Source organism: Podarcis bocagei (genome assembly GCF_964188305.1).
Source record: "Podarcis bocagei genome assembly, chromosome: 8".
Lineage (NCBI taxonomy): Eukaryota > Metazoa > Chordata > Lepidosauria > Squamata > Lacertidae > Podarcis > Podarcis bocagei.
In genome coordinates, this window is record NC_138133.1 from 93,574,386 (window position 1) to 93,592,663 (window position 18,278).

Below are 18,278 nucleotides of genomic sequence, written 5' to 3' on the forward strand. Positions count from 1 at the left end.
CAAAGAAGCCTGCCTGCCAGAGAGGGAGGGAGCTGCGGGTGCCGGCGAGAGGAGCAAAGGGGGCGGGGCCCTGGCCGGAAGCGGGCCCGGAAGTTGGGCCGGGCGGCGGGGGCTGCCGGGAGTGGTAGTCCCGCCGGGCGGAGGGCGAGGCGGGCGCCCTTTCCCAGGGTGCCTGGCGCGGGGGCGGGGCGGCGCCAGGTGCCGGCGGGGCCCGGTCAGCGTCGGGGAGGGAAGCGGGGAGGGAGGGAGAGAGGAAGGCAGGCAGGAAGGCCCCTTCATGGCTCCGCCGCCGCCGCCGCCGCCTCGGCCCGGGGGGGCGCCCCTCCGGAGAGCAGCAGCGCGCGCCTGAGGCGAGAGGCCGAGGCCGCCGCGAGGATGCTCCGCTGCATGCCGCCGCTGTGGCGCTGCAACCGGCAGGTGGAGACGCTGGACCGGCGGCACTGCTCGCTGCAGGCCGTGCCCGACGACGTCTACCGCTACAGCCGCTCCCTCGAGGAGCTCCTGCTCGACGCCAACCAGCTGCGGGAGCTGCCCAAGGTGCGCGGGGGGGGGCGGGCGGGAGGGGGGGGCTCCGGGGAGTCGGGGCGAGCGAGGCCAGGCCCTCCCACGGGGCCCCTGCCGGGAGGAGCCGGGCCTCCAGTGTCGCCTCGCCCCCTGCAATGCAGGAACCCTGCCTGCCCGGCGAGGGCGAGGGCCAAGGCCACCTGCTAGGGATGCTCCAGCTGTGACTCCTGCGTTGCGGAGGGCTGGGCTGGATGACCCTTGGGGTCCCTTTCGACACAAGGCTCTTGGGTCCGGCACTCTGTCCTTCAGCCGGCACCCAGGATCCCCCAGAGCCGCCCTTCTCCTCTGCCTGTAGCGCAGCTATCCGCCATCTGTGCGAGTGCTGGACTCCTTTAGAGCCATTAAGAGGCTCTGCGGTGTGTAAGGCTCAGTGTGAAAGCCAATGGGAAGCCGACAGGTGAGCTGTGCTCCCAAGGCAGCGCCCAAGACCGGTGGATGCTGCAAGGCGGATGCCACAGCCAGACAAGCCTCTGGGTGAGCCCTTGGGCAGCGGTTGCTCCCAGTCAAGGTGAGGCCCCAGCACAGCCTCCTGCCTTGGGCAGAGCTCTGAGCTGCAGCTTCCTTGCAGCATGTGGATGCCTTCAGGTGTTTCCGCTTCTGCCGCTTTCCAGTTGGGTCAGAGCCGGTTCTTGAGCTCCCCCTACCAGCTGTGTTGATGCATTTGGGGTTTTTTTTTAACCCTCCTGCCTTTAGGGCGCAGTTAAGGTTGGTAATGACATGTTAAATGTAATCAAGTGAAACTTGCAGCACCAAACACTCCCTCTGGAGCACACAGTGCTGTTGTCTGAAGCTTCCTTGTTCACCTGACCCTGGCCTTAAAAAAAAGAGAGCCGGTCTTCCAGTCCCTCTGGAAGGGGGATGGGCTTGACTCTGGAGCTTGTGAGACACTGATGGCTTATCTCTAGATCAGTCCCAAAGGTGCAGGAGAGTGTAGATCCCAGGGCATTTAGTGACTCACACCACTCTGCTAGAAGTCCAGCTAGTTGTTTCCCTCAGGATGAGCCTAAGGTTGTGGACCTTTCCTTGGTTTTCCCCGAGGCCTTGTTGTGGCTGTTGCTGGCTGTGGAAGCTGCAGAGAGGGGAGGGGATTCCTTCTGTAAGTGCAAACCAAGCATGTTCTGGACCGAGAAACCTGTGAAGAGCAAACAGTAGAATTGTCAGGAACTCTGGCTGGGACGGGTTGGTGCCCTCCTCCTTTGCCTCTTGGTGGTGTGGGTTGGAGAGCTGGACGTTTAGCTGAGCAAGCACCCACTATCCTTTGAGACTTGAGTGGGGTGCCATCAGTCCCCACCCCCAGCCCTGGCCACATCCCAGGGCTTCCCTGAATTCCGAGGGAGGGAGGCAGGCAGGCAGGCAGGCACCAGCCTCTTGTGCAACTGTTCCACAGCTGCCGTGCTCCACCCCACACTGGCCTGGGTAGGGCTGGGCCCTGAGCTCTGTGTGCATGTTGTGGAATGGCAGCCAGAGTGTTTTCCCCCAGGCATTTGATATGCATTCTTTGGGGCCTGAGAATGGAGGGTTAAATAGCAGGAAATCCGGCTAGCCTGCCTTGCGGGTGAGGCAGCGGCGGCTGCAGCAGCCAAGGAGCCAAAGGGGCTGCTGTTTGTGTGGGTTGCTGTGGCGGCAGTGGCTGTTCTGGCGGCTGCTCATTGCCTACCTGCCTGCCTGTGAGGCAGAAGGGGGTCTTTTTCTGACTAGGCTGCTGCTGCTGCACTACTTTTACTTCCTACTCTAGCTGTGGCCTTTACTTCTGTTCTACTGATGCTTGCCATTCAGCCAGGTGGGTGTTATGAGGACGGTGGATTGGTAGCTTGGCAGGTCTGCTGCCTCTGGGCTTAGCCATGCTTACCCTTAGTCCCACTCTTTCCAGGCACAGGCCCCTGCTTTAAGTTGTTGTTGTTGTTAGTGCTCTTCCTAGGCACCCCCCCCTTTTAGCCCTGGAGCTTTTCCCGCAAAACACAACACTTTAGCCCTCAAGTGTCCTTTGGACATTCCCATGCGTTCCTGGGAAGAGCAGAGGAAAGGTGTGTATGGACAGAAAGGGCCTGGCTGGCTTCCTCAGCCTCCTCGGCTGCTCCTTGGGCAGAGGGGGAGAGAGGCAGGGCCCGCTGGAGACCACCAAGGCCAGGAGAGCTTCATGTTGCCCCCCATTGTTCTCAGAGCTAAGGCAGGAGGAGGCAGCTCAACTCTCTGAGCTGAGGCGCTGATTGCAAGCCCTCTCCCCCTTGCAAGAATTGCTCTGCCCTCCCTGGTGCTGGAAGTCAGCTTGGCTCCCTCTCCTGGCACAGCCGCCCCTGGTTTGGGGAAGTTTTCCTTGAGCAGAGCAGGAGGGGCTTTGCTCAGGGACCCTGTCGCCCCCTGCAAGACCCCTCCTGCCCTGCTTCCTCCAGGAGCTGGGTGAGGCCCTGCACAGTGCTTCCCAGGCCCGATATGGGGCGTGGGGGAGGAGCAGGCAGTCCTGAGCGGACAGACAAAGCCACTCTTATTCTTGACCCGCGGGGGGGGGGGCGTCTACTGCACTTGGGGAGCGAGGGGCGGGGATGGCTATTGTGATGCTTGAATACCCCCTCATCACTGAGCATAGGGGAGAGGGGCTGGCTCTCTGGGAGCTGCCATCTTGGGAAGCAGGGGGAGGGGCACAGGGTGTCCTGGGGGGGGCTGAGGGTGGTGGTGCCCCGGGTGCTCACTGCTAATCCTCACAGCCACCTCCTCCTGCCGGGGGCTTTGTCTGCTGCTGCTGCTGCTGCTGCTGCTGAGAAGCTGCCTCCTGGCTCTGATCCTTTTATCCTCCAGCCATTCTTCCTTTTCATTTCCAACCCTCTGATGATGTGGTTGAGTGGCTGCCGGGGTGGCGGCCTCAAAATTGTGTTGGGGGAGCAGGTATTGCCTGGGCCTCCCTGGCCTGGGTGATGGTGCCGCCATTCAGAGCGGAGGACCAGGGTGGGGGGAGCTTTGTTCTGCTGCAAGCCTTGGGCCGGGTGCTCCAGGCAGTGCTTGGAGCTTCTCCTGGGAAGAAGATTTTCTCCAGATTTTGCCCTAGGAAAGCCTTGGCCCATTTTCAGTCCCTCTGAGGTTCGAAGTCAAGAGGGCAAGGGGCCTGGTCTCAAGCATCTGCGTTTGTGTGGGGTGCACTGAATTTGTCCCCACCCCAGAAACCAACCCACTCAGAAGACCCTTCCTGAAGCTTTCATGCTGAGCCCCCCTCCCCCGCCACACGCCCCCTGGCACTTTCCCCCCTGCAGCCTCATCTGCCCCTCTGGCACTTCCCTGCCTGATCCTCCTGCCCCCTCCCTTTGCTGGGCGTCTTCCCCTGGGGGTGTACTGGCTGCACCAGTTGCCCGTGGCTCAGTGGAGGGGCTGCTGGGCAGGGTGTGGGGAGTGGGGAGAGCAGGGCCAACGGCAGTCCAGGTGCTGCAGGAGATGGGGGGGCACTCAAGCTCTGCTTGCAAGCTTTCCTTTGGCCTCGGCTGGAAGCAGGATGGTGCTTGGGGCAGCCTCTCCATGGAGCCCCGTTCCTTGCCCCTGGAAAGAGCCCTGCGAGTCCATGTGAGGTGCCAGGCATGGTGGGAGGTTGTGATCATGAGCATCAGCGTTGTCTTGGGAGGAGATGGGCACCTGACCCCATGCAAGGCTGCACTGGTTTCCCTTGACATCCTTTGCCGAAGGCGCCAGGGGCAGTGCTGGGGGCGCTGGTGGTACTGAGCTGCCGCCTTGCCTAGAGGAACTTATGGCTTTTTTTACTCAGAGCAGGAAGGCAGCGCTGACACACCGTTCTGGGGGAAGCCCCTGCGGGTGGCTCTCAGCTCATGGGATGTAGCTGCCCCCCATGCCAGGTGACTGTGGCCAGCAGGCAGCCCTGAAACAGTGACCCTGGCTTTTAAATCTGAAGGTGCTCCACAGTCTGTGCCGGGGGGGGGGCAGAAGAAGTTGCTGGTGCCTCATCCTGACCCACTTTGCCACCTCCCATCCAGTCTTGCCTTTGCAGCAGAGGGCCGTCTTGTTTCTCAACACAAACAACTTGGAGCACACGTGTTGTGCTGTTTGTATGTTGCCCTTTGAAAAAGAGAGGGGAGTTTCCCCTCTTTATTCCCACCCTTCCTTTGAAAGTGGAGCCTCTTGTTTGTGAAATGCCCTGGCTTTGAGGGTTCAGGTCTTTTAGGGGCAGATTCTGGCCGCAGGCTGGAGCTAGTGGAGGTGCTGAAGGGGCACTGTGCCCCCTCCTGGCTTCCAGGCGCTGGTCCATCTCAGCTTGGGTGGGCGAGGGCCCTCCTTTTCTTGCATTTTGCTCTGTGTGGCAGGCAGCCCATTGCCATCCTTCAGAAGCAGTTAGAAACTCAGATATATAAACCAATTGCCAAATGGCACCTTAAAGCTAGGTTCTAGTCGCTGCAGTGAAATGTCTAGGCGTCTTTTTTTGCACTGTACTTTATTATTACACTGTGGGACGCGGGTGGCGCTGTGGGTAAAACCTCAGTGCCTAGGACTTGCCGATCGCATGGTCGGCGGTTTGAATCCCCGCGGCGGGGTGCGCTCCCGTCGCTCGGTCCCAGCGCCTGCCAACCTAGCAGTTCAAAAGCACCCTCGGGTGCAAGTAGATAAGTAGGGACCGCTTACCAGCGGGAAGGCAAACGGCGTTTCCGTGTGCTGCGCTGGCTCACCAGATGCAGCTTGTCACGCTGGCCACGTGACCCGGAAGCGCTGGCTCCCGGCCTCTAGAGTGAGATGAGCGCACAACCCTAGAGTCTGTCAAGACTGGCCCGTACGGGCAGGGGTACCTTTACCTTTACCTTTTTTATTATTACAAGGGAATCTCTCCTTATTAGGGGGGGGGTTCGATTCCTGGCTGCTGCTTGCATCACTGAGAGGTGTGTGAATTCCTCCCCCCTTCCTTTCGGTGCCCAAAACGGGGGGGGGGGGGTCAGCAGGAGCACGTGTGCTGATTGTGTACAAGAGGGAAGATGCCTGTATTCCGTTCAGTTCTATACTGCTTTGTATTTTAAATAAAAAATCTCAAAGCAGTTTACAACACATTCAAACATCCAATAAAACAACCCTAGCTCCAAGGAACATATTTCAAATCCTTCTCTTAAGTGGCATTTTGCTTTCCCCGTATTTCTTTAGCTCCTTAATTTATCGAGCTACCCCATAGCAGAAGTACTCTAGGAAGCCAGTGTGCTGTAGTGGTTAGTGTGTTGGGCCAGGACCTGGGAGATCAGGGTTCAAGTCCCAACCCAGTCATGAATCTCACCAGGTGACCTTGGAGTCTGTCCCAGCATCTGAACCTCCCTCCCAGGGTCATGGCAGGGATGAACTGAGGAGGGGGTGAACTATGTGCTGCTTTGAGACAAAGGTGGGATATGAATGCGACAATGAAGCCCTTCTGCTTACCTACTTAAGAAAGCTGTAGGGGCAGCCAGAAGGAGATGTTGGTCACCAGCCTGGCACCCAGAGATCCCCACATGGTCGCAATTGGACCCATGCCAATTGCAAAATGTGCCTGGTGCCAGTCTGGATTTTGGACCTCTGGATGTTCAGGGACACCTTAATCTGGTTTGATGGGTACAAATCTTCTGCGCTGCCAATTCTCTCCTTTTAGACCAGTCTTCTGAAGGAGCGTCTCCACCCCGATTGTTCAGCCTGGACTCGGAGGTCCAGCTCTGAGGGCCTTTTGGAGATCCCCTCACTGCGAGAAGTGAGGTTAGAGGGAACCAGGCGGAGGGCCTTCTCGGTCGTGGCGCCCTCCCTGTGGAACGCCCTCCCATCAGATGTCAAGGAAATAAACAACTACCTGACATTTAGAAAACAGCTGAAGGCAGTCCTGTTCAGGGAAGTTTTTAATGTGTGACATTTTGATGTATTTTTAATCTTTGTTGGAAGCCACCCAGAGTGGCTGGAGAAACCCAGCCAGATGGGCAGGGTATAAAAGATGAATTATTATTATTATTAATGGGAGGCAGATGATATGCTTTTTGTTGTCTGTGGGACAGAAAACAGGTTCACTTCTCCACCTGTTGCAGAGCGCAGGCTGCCTTTTGCCTTTCTTAAGAAGGTGAAATTCTGGTTCAGTGAGGGAAAGCTGGGTGGAGTCTGCCACCAGGGGGCTGGCTGTAGGAGGAGGCTGTTTGCTAGAGGGAAGGAGGGAAAGCAGCCCGGGAGTGAGCCCTGGGCTCTGGTCTGCCCCTGGGCAAGCAGGACAGGCAGAGAGGAGCTCCGCTCCAAGGGGCAGAGGGGATGGTCAGGGCAGAGGCAGGACCATTCCAGAGCAGCCCAGCTGAAGGAGGAAGGGCAGCAAGGTGGTCGCTGTTGTCTGGAGTTTCCTTGCACTTGGGTTGATCTTGAACACGTCCTTTGCAAGTGCCAGGCAGCCGGCTTGGAAGCAGCTGGGTGCATTGGGCGGGGTAACTTCAGACATGGTCACAGGGAAGGTGAGCAGCTGACTTTCCACAGCCTGCTCAGATCTATCTGGCATGAGGCAGAATATCTGGATCCACATTAATCTGCCTTCAGGCAACTTTTTTGGTAGAAGTCACTTCCTTGCATCAGTTGATGGTCTCTATTTATTTGCATACTGCTTGGCTATCAATAAAGATAGACGGGTTGTGGATCAGACCGCAGGTTTTTCTCGCAGTGACCAGCCAGGTGCTTCCTTGGATGACCCCTTAGAGTTCTAGTACATGGGTAGGCAAGCTAAGGCCCAGGGGCCAGATCTGGCCCAATCGCCTTCTAAATCCGGCCCGCGGACGGTCCAGTAGAATGTGTCCTTTTATTTAAAATGCATTTCTGGGTTATTTGTGGGGCATAGGAATTCGTTCATCCCCCCCCCCCCATATAGTCTGGCCCCCAACAAAGTCTGAGGGACAGTGGACCAGCCCCCTGCTGAAAAATTTTGCTGACCACTGTTCTAGTATCACGAGAGAAAGGGAGAGCCACTTTCCGCTCACTGTGCAAAATTTTGTAACTGATATTCTGGCTCTTTCTGTGGCTGAGCCTGGATTTGCAGTGGTTCCACTCCTACCTGCCCGGCAGGTTCCAGAAGGTGTTTCTGGGGACAGTCGCTCCGTCCCAACAAGAATTGCCCCGGGATGTGCCACTCCCCTGCTGTGTGAAGGCCGGGGAGTCTGCCAGCAGTGCGGTGGGCGAGGGCCCTGAGACGGAAGCTCCTCCTGGAAAAGGCTGAGATGGGGATGCTGAGGGGACCTGTGACCCTGGAGCTCTGGCTCCCCCTGACAAGAGGTATTGGCAGCTTGGATGTGCATACGTTTTGTCAGGCTCCGCGTCCTGATGTTGGGATGCCTTCCATGGCAAGGGACCCCTTTCTCCACTGCCCTTTCCTCAGCCGCAGAGCTGCCAGGTGCCTTACTTCAAGGTGCTCTAGGTGTGTTTGGGGGCTGCAGGCAGGGCAGAGTGCAGCAGCAGCCTGCCTGCTCTCAGTCACTGGCTTGAGGGGATGCAAGGAGCTGCTGGTCCCCGGCTCAGTCCCCGGCTGCATTCGGCCTTCCAAGGCTGCAAACTGCCTGGGCCCAGGTACTTTATAGGAGCAAACCCCCATGTGTGCTGCCACAAGGAGGACACCTAGTGAGGCTGCAGGGCAGTTTCTCCTGCAGCTGGTGGGCAGGTTCTCTTCGGGTGCCCTTGCTGTGGGACTTCTTTTCAAAGAAGGTTAGAAGTACAGAATCGTAGCATTGGAAGGGATCCTGAGGATCATCTAGTCCAGCCCCCTTTAATGGAGGAATATTCAGCTGTCCCATATGGGGACTGAACCTGCAACCTTGGCATTATCAGCACCACGTTGTAACCAGCTGAGTTGTCCAGGCTGACCACCCAGGTTACTTGGGCCAAGGAAGGCCTGCCCTGTTAGAATGTTTTTTAAAGGCTGGAGGCGACAGTTCTGAAATCTGGTGATGTACTGTACTTGTTTTGGGATGTTTGTTATTTATTTATTTTATTTTATTTACTTTTATTATGACTTTTAAATTGCCAGTTTATTTGGGAGCCAGTACGGCCGGAAAGCATAAGGGCAGAATTGTGGCTCCTTTGCCTGCGTCAGAGAGACCCTCTCAAAGGGGCTGGTTTCCTGGCCAGCCTGGTGGCCTCTCCATCACCCCCAGGGGTTTGGTCTCCTCTGCAGACTTGACTGCAGTTCTGGCTGATACTTAGCTTCATCCTTTCAGGGCAGTAAGAGCCAGTGTGGTGTAGTGGTTAAGAGCGGTAGTCTCATAATCTGGCGAACCGGGTTCGCGTCTCCGCTCCTCCACCTGCAGCTGCTGGGTGACCTTGGGCCAGTCACACTTCTTTGAAGTCTCTCAGCCCCACTCACCTCACAGAGTGTTTGTTGTGGGGGAGGAAGGGAAAGGAGAATGTGAGCCGCTTTGAGACTCCTGAAGGGGAGTGAAAGGCGGGATATCAAATCCAAACCCTTCTTCTTCTTCTTCTTCTTTACCCCCCTCCCTCTCTGATGGAAAAGGTAATTGGCCTTACCTCTTCCATTTCCGCTCCTGCCTCTGCAGTGTCCACTGGCTGTATCCAAAGCCACATCTCTCTTTATAAAGCAGGCTTGCAAATAAGCCCACACATGTTACTGGCCTGAGAAGGGCAGGGAGATAGGGCCAGCCTTAGCCTGCAGCATGCTAGTGCAGGTAAAAAGTAAAGGTAAAGGTAAAGTCCAGTCAAAGATGACCGTGGGTTGCTGCGCTCATCTCGCTTTTCAGGCTGAGAGAGCTGGCGTTTGTCCACAGACAGCTTTCTGGGTCATGTGGCCAGCATGACTACACCGCTACTGGCGCATGAAGGATGATGACGAGTGGTTTAGGCGACAGCGCCACCCTACTGAGGGCAGATAGGGCAGGTCTAACCACCCATGCCTGTCCTGCGCCCCTTCTGAGTTATTTTCCTTCCTTTGCTTGGCCCCCAAGCAGTGCCAGGGGGCTGAGTCTGGCCACCTTTTAGGTGGCCCTTTAATGGCCTGTCCCCCTCCTGGTCCTTGCATGCAATTCCTGGCCTGCTGTGGTTGCCAGGCTAATGCTTAAATGCAAGGCTGAAAATGAGCCAGTAAAGATTCCTACTGAGTAACAGTTCAAAACACAAGTAAAAGCAACTTAATCCTCCACTTCACACTAAAATACTCTTTTTGATGAAAATCACCACATGCTTGTTCAGCGAGGCTGTGAATGTCTGCTCCCAGTGAACTGACACTCAAACCTGGCAGGATGTGATTTGGAGGATCAGAAATGGGTCAGGTGCTCCTTCTCTCCTTAATAGGAGACTTTCTGGTTTCCTCCAGTTACAGTTTGCCAGGATGCCTTAACTGGATCAATCCTAGTTTGGAGGGATCTCACAAACCACACTTGATGGGTTCAAATATCCCACGGACAACCTGGTTTGCACTTTCATGGAAACGGGCCTGGGGAGCATTTCCACACTGTGGTCTGGAGTGTGCGGCTTCTGCATCTTGTGTGGGGATTTGGCTTCTGCTGCTCAGTTTCCCCAGCGTGACTCCCAGCCTCCTGATCCTCCTAGAACCAAGAGAGGTTGGGGTTGTTCCCTCTGCTGCTCGGGGCTTTCTTGTCCTCCCTCTGTTTTCGGCAAGACATCTCTCTGGCTTTATTTCATTTTAGGTACCGTTGATTTTAATCATCTTTTCAGTATTTTATACTATTTCTAATCCACAATCTTGATGTTTTATATTATATTTTAGTAAAATGCTTAGAAGTTTTCTTACAATCAAGCATTATGTGAGCTTTGTTCAAACTTTTATTATTATCAGTAATGTTAAACTGGGCTGGGCTGCAGGGGGCACATGAGGCGCCGACTTTACGGCTTCTTTGCTGCCATCCTGCCAGCTGTTTTCCTGGGTGGCCCAGTTCAAAATGGTCTGTTTGGACCTTGAGCGCCCTTCTGTGGCAGACGGCTTCCTCCCGCTATGTGATCAATCCCACCTGCGCATTAATGTGCTTCCTGGAAGCACTGCTCTGTGTGTGTGTCCCCCATGCCATTCCTGGGCAGAGCTGCCCCCCCCACTGGGATTTCAGCCCCAGGCAAAGGTGCTTCTAACCCATTGAGCTTTGGCTGGTTTTATTGGCAAGTGATGGCTGCAGCTGCCTTTGATCCTCAGATGAGTCTCGGTGTTTCCTGGCAGGTTTTTAAAAATGGTGCATCAGAATTCTTTTCGGACTAAATTGTAAAGAAAGAAAAGAAAGAGGTGTGCACTGTTTCCAGCTGGGGGAAAGTGAGGTGATGCTCTTTGGGACGGGCCTTGAAATTGTGTTTGGCAAACCCACGTCTTTCCCCAAGGGTTGCGGGGGCTCTTTCCATCCAGTGCTGCCCAAGAGGAGTGTTTCTCCTGGGAGCTGCCTGGCTGGCATCCCTCTCATGGGAAATGATGCAGAGACCTCCTCTTCCTCCTCCTCCTCCTCCTCCTCCTGCTGCCTCCTTCCCTTCCCTTCAGGTTCACCCTGAGAAGCCACTTTGCCGGCGGGGGGGGGGGGAGGCGGTTCTCTATTGGGCTGCTGCCATCCTTACTCCCTGTAGCCAAGGCACACCTGTGCCTTCCCCAACGTCCTGTGTCCATGACCCCAGTTCTGGTCTGGAGGGAAGCTTGTCTGCCAGGCTTGCCCCAGAGGCAGGCACTGCATGAGTGGCTAACTTCTCTCCTTTTTCTTCCCCCGCAGCCCTTCTTCCGACTCCTGAACCTGCGCAAGCTTGGCCTGAGCGACAATGAGATTCAGCGCCTTCCCCCCGAGGTGGCCAACTTCATGCAGCTTGTGGAGCTGGACATCTCCCGCAATGGTGGGTAGATGCTGGGGAGGGGGGAGGCAGACGGGCCTCTTGGGCTGGGCATTCCCTGCAGTGGGAGCCTGAGCCTTCCACTCCGCGAGGGGCACAGGACCCTCCCTCTTTGCCTGCAGAAGGGCCCCATGGCTGCCCCTGCTGGCAGGAGGTCTTTTGTTTGAGAGCGACCTGCCTGTCAGCCAGGGAGCACCTGCAGGGGGACGGCTGCTGCTTCCTGTGTTGACGGCTGGGGGCTGAGCACAGGGCTGCAGGCCAGGCTCTGCTGCCATGACCCAGAGACAGGGCCCCAGAGGGTAGGGTCTGGGCTCAAGCAGCAACCAGCTCAGCTGGCAGCTTCACGACGGCCTTTGCTGAGGAAGCTTCTTTCCGCCTGGCCAGGCTCGCCTGCCGTTCCAGCAGCAGTGGCTCTTGAGAAGGCCCCCCTTCCCTCCTCCAAGCACCTGGAGGCAGGGAGGTGAGGCTGGCCCATCTGGATCCTCACAGCACACTCCCTTGGAGTATCTCATTGTGCTGAGTGGGGATTTGAACCCAGGTCTTCTCAGGGAGGCTCTTCGAAGACCTGTCAGTGGGGAGGGAATGGCTTTACTGCTCTGAATCCCTTGAGGAGTGGCACCTTTGTGGGTGAAGCCTCATTACTGTGCCCCTTCTGTGCCCCGCTTGCTGCAGACATTCCAGAAATTCCTGAAAGCATCAAATTCTGCAAATCCCTGGAGATCGCGGACTTCAGTGGAAACCCCTTGTCTAGGTATGGTGGGAGTGGGAAGGTGGGGTGGGGGCTCTGGTGTCCTCCCTGGTCCAAGGCTCTGTTGGTCTGGCTGGGCCTTGGGGGGATTCAGAAAGTGCTCCTTGAAGGCAGGCAGACAACTGGATCAAAAGGAGGGTGGGGGGCCAGTCCTGTCTTTTGCAGAGGGGTCTTCCTGGTTCAACAATCCTCTCCGCTGAAAGGAAAGGCGAAAGGTTGCAGCACTTGGGACCTTTGAGTTTAGAGAAAAGGCAAGTCAGAGGTGACATGATAGAAGTTTATAAAATTACGCTTGGACTTCTGTCACAACAGAAATCCCTAAAAAACAAAATAATTTATTATTCTATGCCACCACTGTGGCTAAAAAATTCACTGGTCCAAAGGTGGAGAATGAGTACAGTACCCACTAAGGAAGAGTGGCAGTTAAAAGCTTGACTATTTAGAATTGGCAGGTATAATGAGTAGGATAAGAGAAAAGGATGGTGAAGAATATAAGGAGGATTGAAAAATGTTCATTGAATATTTTAAGAGCCGGTATAAACAGGTAAATAACATAGCAGGTCTTGAGTAAATCCAGCATAATAGAAATGTGATGATTAAAAATTTGGAATATGCGATTTAGTAGAAAAGTAAAGAAACCAGGAAAAGGGTGGAAGGGAAGTCACTCGGTATTTAGTTGAATGTCGTGGTTGGTATGAAAGTTGTATGATTGGGGGATGGGTGGGCTTTTTTCTGTGTTAAACACGCAATTACATTTTTTAAAATATGGAAAAAAAAATATAGCGTTAAGCTTGGAATGGAGAAAATTGGGAGATTAAAGTTTTCCTCCCTCTCTTGTAATACTGGGACTTGTGGGCGTCCAGTGAAGCTGAATGTTGGGCAGATAAAGGAAAGGAAAGGGGCTTCTTCACAGAGCACAGAGTTAAACTGTGGAACTCCCTCACTCAGGAGGCCACCGGTTTGGATTGGACAAGTTCATGGAGGAGGAAAGGGCTGTCAGTGGCTCTGCTCCACCTCCCAGTTGGAGCTCACCATGTGCCTTTGTGCCAGCTGCTGGCAAGTGGGCTCTGGGCTGGAATCCTGCTTCTTGGTTTCCCATTGAGGCGTCTGGTCGGCCACTGTGAGAACAGGAGGCTGGACTAGATGGGTCCCTTTGGCCTGATCCAGCAGAATTTCATAGCTGCCCTTGCTGGAGGGTCTCCTGACACGGAATGCGCTGCGCGTGGCGGAGGCAGCAGTGGAACTTGGCCCCAAAGGCGGATCTCTATCCTGTGGTCGCTGAGTATCCCAGGGTCCTTCTGGGCCCTTTCCCCTGTCAAGGTGGGGCTCTCTTGCTTCTGGAGCTCCCACCTGCCAGGCTGGGCCAGCCGGTTCCCCAGGACCAGCAGCAGGCAGGTGGAGGCCTCTCCTTGCGTCTTGCTGGAATGGACTGTGGCGCAGGAGCAGGCTGGGGGGGGGGAGCGCGAGCTGCGTGGGGCGCAGTGACCCAGGCCTGTCATTTCTGCTTCTGCCCAGGCTCCCGGAGGGCTTCACCCAGCTGCGCAGCCTGTGCCACCTGGCCTTGAACGATGTCTCCCTGCAAAGTCTGCCCAGTGACATTGGCAAGTGAGTTCTTGGCTGGGGGGGGGGGAGAGGAGGGGCCGCCTCTTTCGGCCTGCTTTGCCAACCTCCCTCTTTCTCTTGCAGTTTAGCCAACCTGGTGACCTTGGAGCTGCGCGAGAACCTGCTCAAGTCTCTCCCTGCGTGAGTGTGTGCAAGCTTGGCCCCCAGTTTGTCTTGGGGGGTGTCTGCCTTCTTGCCTGCCTCTGCTGGGCAGTGGGGGTGGGTGACCCCCTTAAGTGGAGGACCAGCACTTCTGGAAGCGGGCAGCCTGAGGATCGCTCGTCACTCCAGCTTTCAGCACCTTCTTGGAGTTTTTTTTTTGGGGGGGCCTAGATTCTTTGCCGCCCCTCCCTCTTGGTGCCCAGGACTCCCAGCCCCCTGACTGAGCACCTTCTCTGCCTTGCAGTTCCCTCTCCTTCCTGGTCAAATTAGAGCAACTGGACCTTGGGGGCAACGACCTGGAGGTGCTGGTGAGTTCTGTGGGGTGTGGGAACTTGGGTCCCCCCTCCTTCCTTCCTGGAGCCTCCCACTGGGGGGCAGAATGCTACCCTCCAGGCTGCTTGTGCCTGGTCCTCTGGGCTCTTCCAGGCCATGCCCCTCCATGCCACGCTCCATTCCCTTCTCAGTGCTCTTCCTTGGCTCCTTGCTTGCTTGGCTGGAGAGAGATGGATCTGGCATTGCTGTGGCCTCTGGTATGGGAGGAAGAGTCTCATCTTTGGCTCTGCAGGCTTTTTCCTGTGGCCCCACCCACTAGTGGCATGTGGCCCCCAGAAGGTTGCCCAGGCGGGAACATGGCCCTTGGGATGGGAGTTTCCCCTGCACTCAGGGGCTGTAGAAGCATCCTGCTGTTCCCTCCTCATCTCATTTTCTTTTTGTGAACTGGCTGCCTCCTCCCACCAGACACTCCCCTCCCTCAACTCAGGGAGGGGCCCACAAGTTGGAGGGCAGCCTCTTTGCCAGGCGCAGCAGGGCGTCCTGAGCAGCCGCCCTCCTGAGTGACCGCTTGCTCTGTCTCATCCGCAGCCGGACACACTGGGCGCGCTGCCGAATCTGCGGGAGCTGTGGCTGGACAGGAACCAGCTGTCGTCGCTGCCCCCAGTGAGTGCCCCGACCAAGCCCCCGGCCGGGCCATGTTCTGGGTCGGGGGGAGGGTTGTCTTTGCTGTCCTAAAAGGCACTTGGAAAAGCAGACAAGCAAGCAAGCCAACACTTCCGTTCTGAGGTGAATCCTGAAAATGGAACCAGGACAGCAGGCGGATGGCACCACACACCAAAGAACCTGGCGTTCTGCAAGTGACTCCAGCGCCTTGGCCCCCGGCCTCAAGGAGGCTTTCCCTGCATGTCTTGCCGTGGCAAGGAAGCCAGAACCACAGAAGCGGGAAGGAGGGTTTTCACGGGGCTTTGCTAGGCAAAGCAAAAGACAGGGAGGCAGCAGACAGGCTGGAGGAGCCTAGCTGGGCCCTTGGGGAGGGGGAAAGGAAGGGCCCCGCGGGGCAGGCATCAATCAGTCCCCGCAGGACTCCGCCCGCCCACCCTGCCATCTTCCCTCGCAGGAGCTGGGCAATCTGCGCCGCCTGGTGTGCCTGGATGTTTCTGAGAACAAGCTGGAGCAGCTGCCGGGCGAGGTCAGTGGGCTGGCGGCCCTGACAGACCTGCTGCTCTCGCAGAACCTGCTGGAGTCCATTCCGGATGGGATTGGTGAGTCGGGTGGTTGTGGGGCCACCGGGGGGGGGGGGAGGCCCCATTGGGATGTGGGCGCCTCCTGGGGAACATGGGAAGAGTTACCTACTCTTGGGTGGGGGTTCTGTGGGGAGAGGGCAGACAAATCTGACTCAGGAAACAAAAAGCAGCTCAGGCGCAGCAGGCAGGCTACGCTTCTCAGTAGTTGAGGTAGCAGGAGGAACATACCGTATTTTCCCATGTATAAGATGATGCTTTTTGCTTTAAAAAAATGTGGGCAAAAATTGGGTGTTGTCTTCTACATGGATAGTGAATGCAGAGGGGGGATGTGCAATTAATGGCAGCAGCAAGCAGGAGATTGGCAGTGGCAGTTGGGCAGGTGATTGGCGGCTGCAGCAAGTGGGCAGGTGGGCTGTTGATGGCAGCGAGCAGGCAGACAATTGGCAGCTGCGGTGAGGTGTGCGATTGGCAGTGGCTCTGGCAAGTGATCGCAGTGGCGGGCAGGCGGGTGAGCGATTGGTGGAAGTGACCTCCCCCACCCCCCCAAAAAGTTAAGCAACTTAATTTTGGGTTAAAAAAAATAGGGGTCATCTTATACACAGAAAAATACGGTACCTGTCTTTGAGGCCCAGTTTTACACGTCTGGCACGGGAGGCCTGACACGGGAGGCCACGTGCCAGGTGGTTATTGGGCGGACCCTGTGGACCTGGGGTTGGCAAGCCCCCCCCCCCCCACTGTGCTGGGCCCTGCCTGGAGGAGGCACCATCCAGTATTGAGACCATCCAATGTTCTCCCTTTGCGTTGCACCCAGTGATGTTGCTCAGCTGATGATTTGGCTCCCACCAATGGAATGACTGGGGAGTGGGGAGAGACAGTGCAGAGGAAACTAAAAGAGAAATGGGGGGGGTCACTGTCAGCAGAGAGAGCCCTTTGGCAGACCAGCCTGGGTGATCCTGCGTCCTCCCTCAGTACTCCGAGACTTCCTCAGGGGGGCCTTTTCTCCTCATCTGCTGGAGAGATGCTGCCCTCCCCAGGCACTGCTGGGCCTGGTTTCTAACTCGTGCAAAAGGTGTGGGGTTCTCTCTTTGGCAAGCGGCACACCGCCTCACTTTTGCTAAAGCTGCTAGAGGTGATTAGCTGTTGGCAAATGTTAGAATAACCAGTTGGTATGCAGAATTGTTTGGGATGTGCCAGTGGGAAGTGGATTTGGATCTGTGCCTGGACCTCCCCCTGCTCCTTGTCTGGGGTGGGGGGTGGGTGTGCAGCCCCCCCCCGGTGCAGTGTGTCCCATGGCGCTCTTGCCCTTTGCCCAGGCCAGTTGAAGCAGCTCTCCATCCTGAAAGTGGACCAGAACCGGCTGGGGGAGGTGACGGAGGCCATTGGGGACTGTGAAAACCTGTCAGAGCTCATCCTGACGGAGAACATGCTGACGGTGAGTGTGCTGAGCCCTTGCCTGGTCAGCTGGCCTTTCTCCCTGGGGGTGGGGGGGGGGTGGCCCCAGGGGCAGCTGGTGTTCCTGGGGTGCCATGTGAGCTGGGATTCCCCTCTCTGACTCCGGAGGCTTTTCCTCAGATGCTGCCCAAGGCCCTGGGGAAGCTCACCAAGCTGACCAACCTGAATGTGGACCGGAACCGGCTGATGGCGCTTCCCCCCGAGATTGGGGGCTGCAGCAGCCTCAACGTGCTCTCTCTGCGGGACAACTGCCTGGAGTTCCTGCCTCCTGAGCTGGCCGGCACCGTGGAGCTGCACGTGCTGGACGTGGCTGGCAACAGGTGAGCGAGTGCGCTGGGTGTGCTGGGCCTCTGGGCTCTCAACTGCGCATCGGTGCCTTGGGCTGGGACAGAGAGGAAGCTGTGCCGCTCTGCGGCCGGGCCTGGGGGGCGGGCAGGAGACCCACAGCGTCTGGGGCCTCCCCTCACCCCGGAATGTTCCCCACTCCTGCTATAGGGGGGGGGGAAAGAGATTTTAAGAGTCCAGAACTTCCATTCCTTCAGCCTGTTCCCTTGTGAATAACCTTGCGTGCCCTCTCCTCTCCCTCTGTCCCACCTACCAGTGGGCTCAGGGGGCTGGGGCAAGAGGGGCAGCAGCGCTTGTGCTGCACAAAGAGCTTGTGCTCTGGTCCCAGAGCCCCACTGAATTCCACCCACAATTTCCACCCCATCTCTCACCTACAATACAAAGATCGGTCATAAAGTATTATCAGAACTCAAAGGCCGGGGGAAATGGAAAACTTTGCCAGGTGCCAGAAAGGCGATAAGCAGGCATGCCTCACTGGCAAAACAGCTGCACAAGTTGGGTCCCACAGCCTCAGAGTCCCTCCTCCCCTCTTGGCAGGGGGGGGGCACCCTGAAGGTGTGCAGACAGATGTCTCTTTTGGGCCTCTGCTCTGGGGTTTGCTTCACCTGTGGGCTCCTTGGCCAGATGCTAGCTGGACTCTGCAGTTGCAAAGGAGGAGGTGTGAGCAGAGTCAATGGCCAAGCAGAAGATCCTCTCTTCCTCTCCCGTGTGTGTGTGGGGGGGGGCAGAGGGCTGTTTTACTCTTGTCCTGATTCTGCTTTTGCTGGTCTTGGCAAGTACTGAGCAGTCTCCCAGAAGTCCCATTTTGCCTTTCAAGAACTCACCAGCCAGAACTTTTCAATTCACTGTGCCATTGCTCAAGAGCTCAAATGTGAAATTGCTGGTTTCCTAATGGTAAAAAGATTAGATTAGATTAGATTAGATAAATTTATTGTCATTGTCCGTATATACACAGTATACACAACAACGAAAATCAAACACCCACCCAAAGACCAGGTTCACATATACATTTGCACGTATCTCCGACACTCTCATCCTATTCAAACATAATCTATAAAAACATAAAATCCAGAATATAACATAACCTATTAAGGCATAACATAACC

The 18,278-nt window shown here is 56.4% G+C and overlaps 1 protein-coding gene across 1 annotated transcript in view; it reads left to right on the plus strand.

Annotated features, from left to right (window-relative positions):
* The first annotated feature begins 337 nt into the window (after positions 1-337).
* Positions 338-18,278, plus strand: part of SCRIB (scribble planar cell polarity protein) — a 52,840-nt gene continuing 34,899 nt past the window's right edge. The window contains exons 1-10 of the mRNA XM_081206094.1: positions 338-537; positions 11,232-11,349; positions 12,019-12,097; positions 13,610-13,699; positions 13,781-13,837; positions 14,103-14,166; positions 14,720-14,794; positions 15,249-15,393; positions 16,689-16,807; positions 16,948-17,147. Coding sequence (XP_081062220.1) covers positions 376-537; positions 11,232-11,349; positions 12,019-12,097; positions 13,610-13,699; positions 13,781-13,837; positions 14,103-14,166; positions 14,720-14,794; positions 15,249-15,393; positions 16,689-16,807; positions 16,948-17,147 — 1,109 coding nt within the window. The 5' untranslated portion in view covers positions 338-375. The remainder of the gene's footprint in view (positions 538-11,231; positions 11,350-12,018; positions 12,098-13,609; positions 13,700-13,780; positions 13,838-14,102; positions 14,167-14,719; positions 14,795-15,248; positions 15,394-16,688; positions 16,808-16,947; positions 17,148-18,278) is intronic.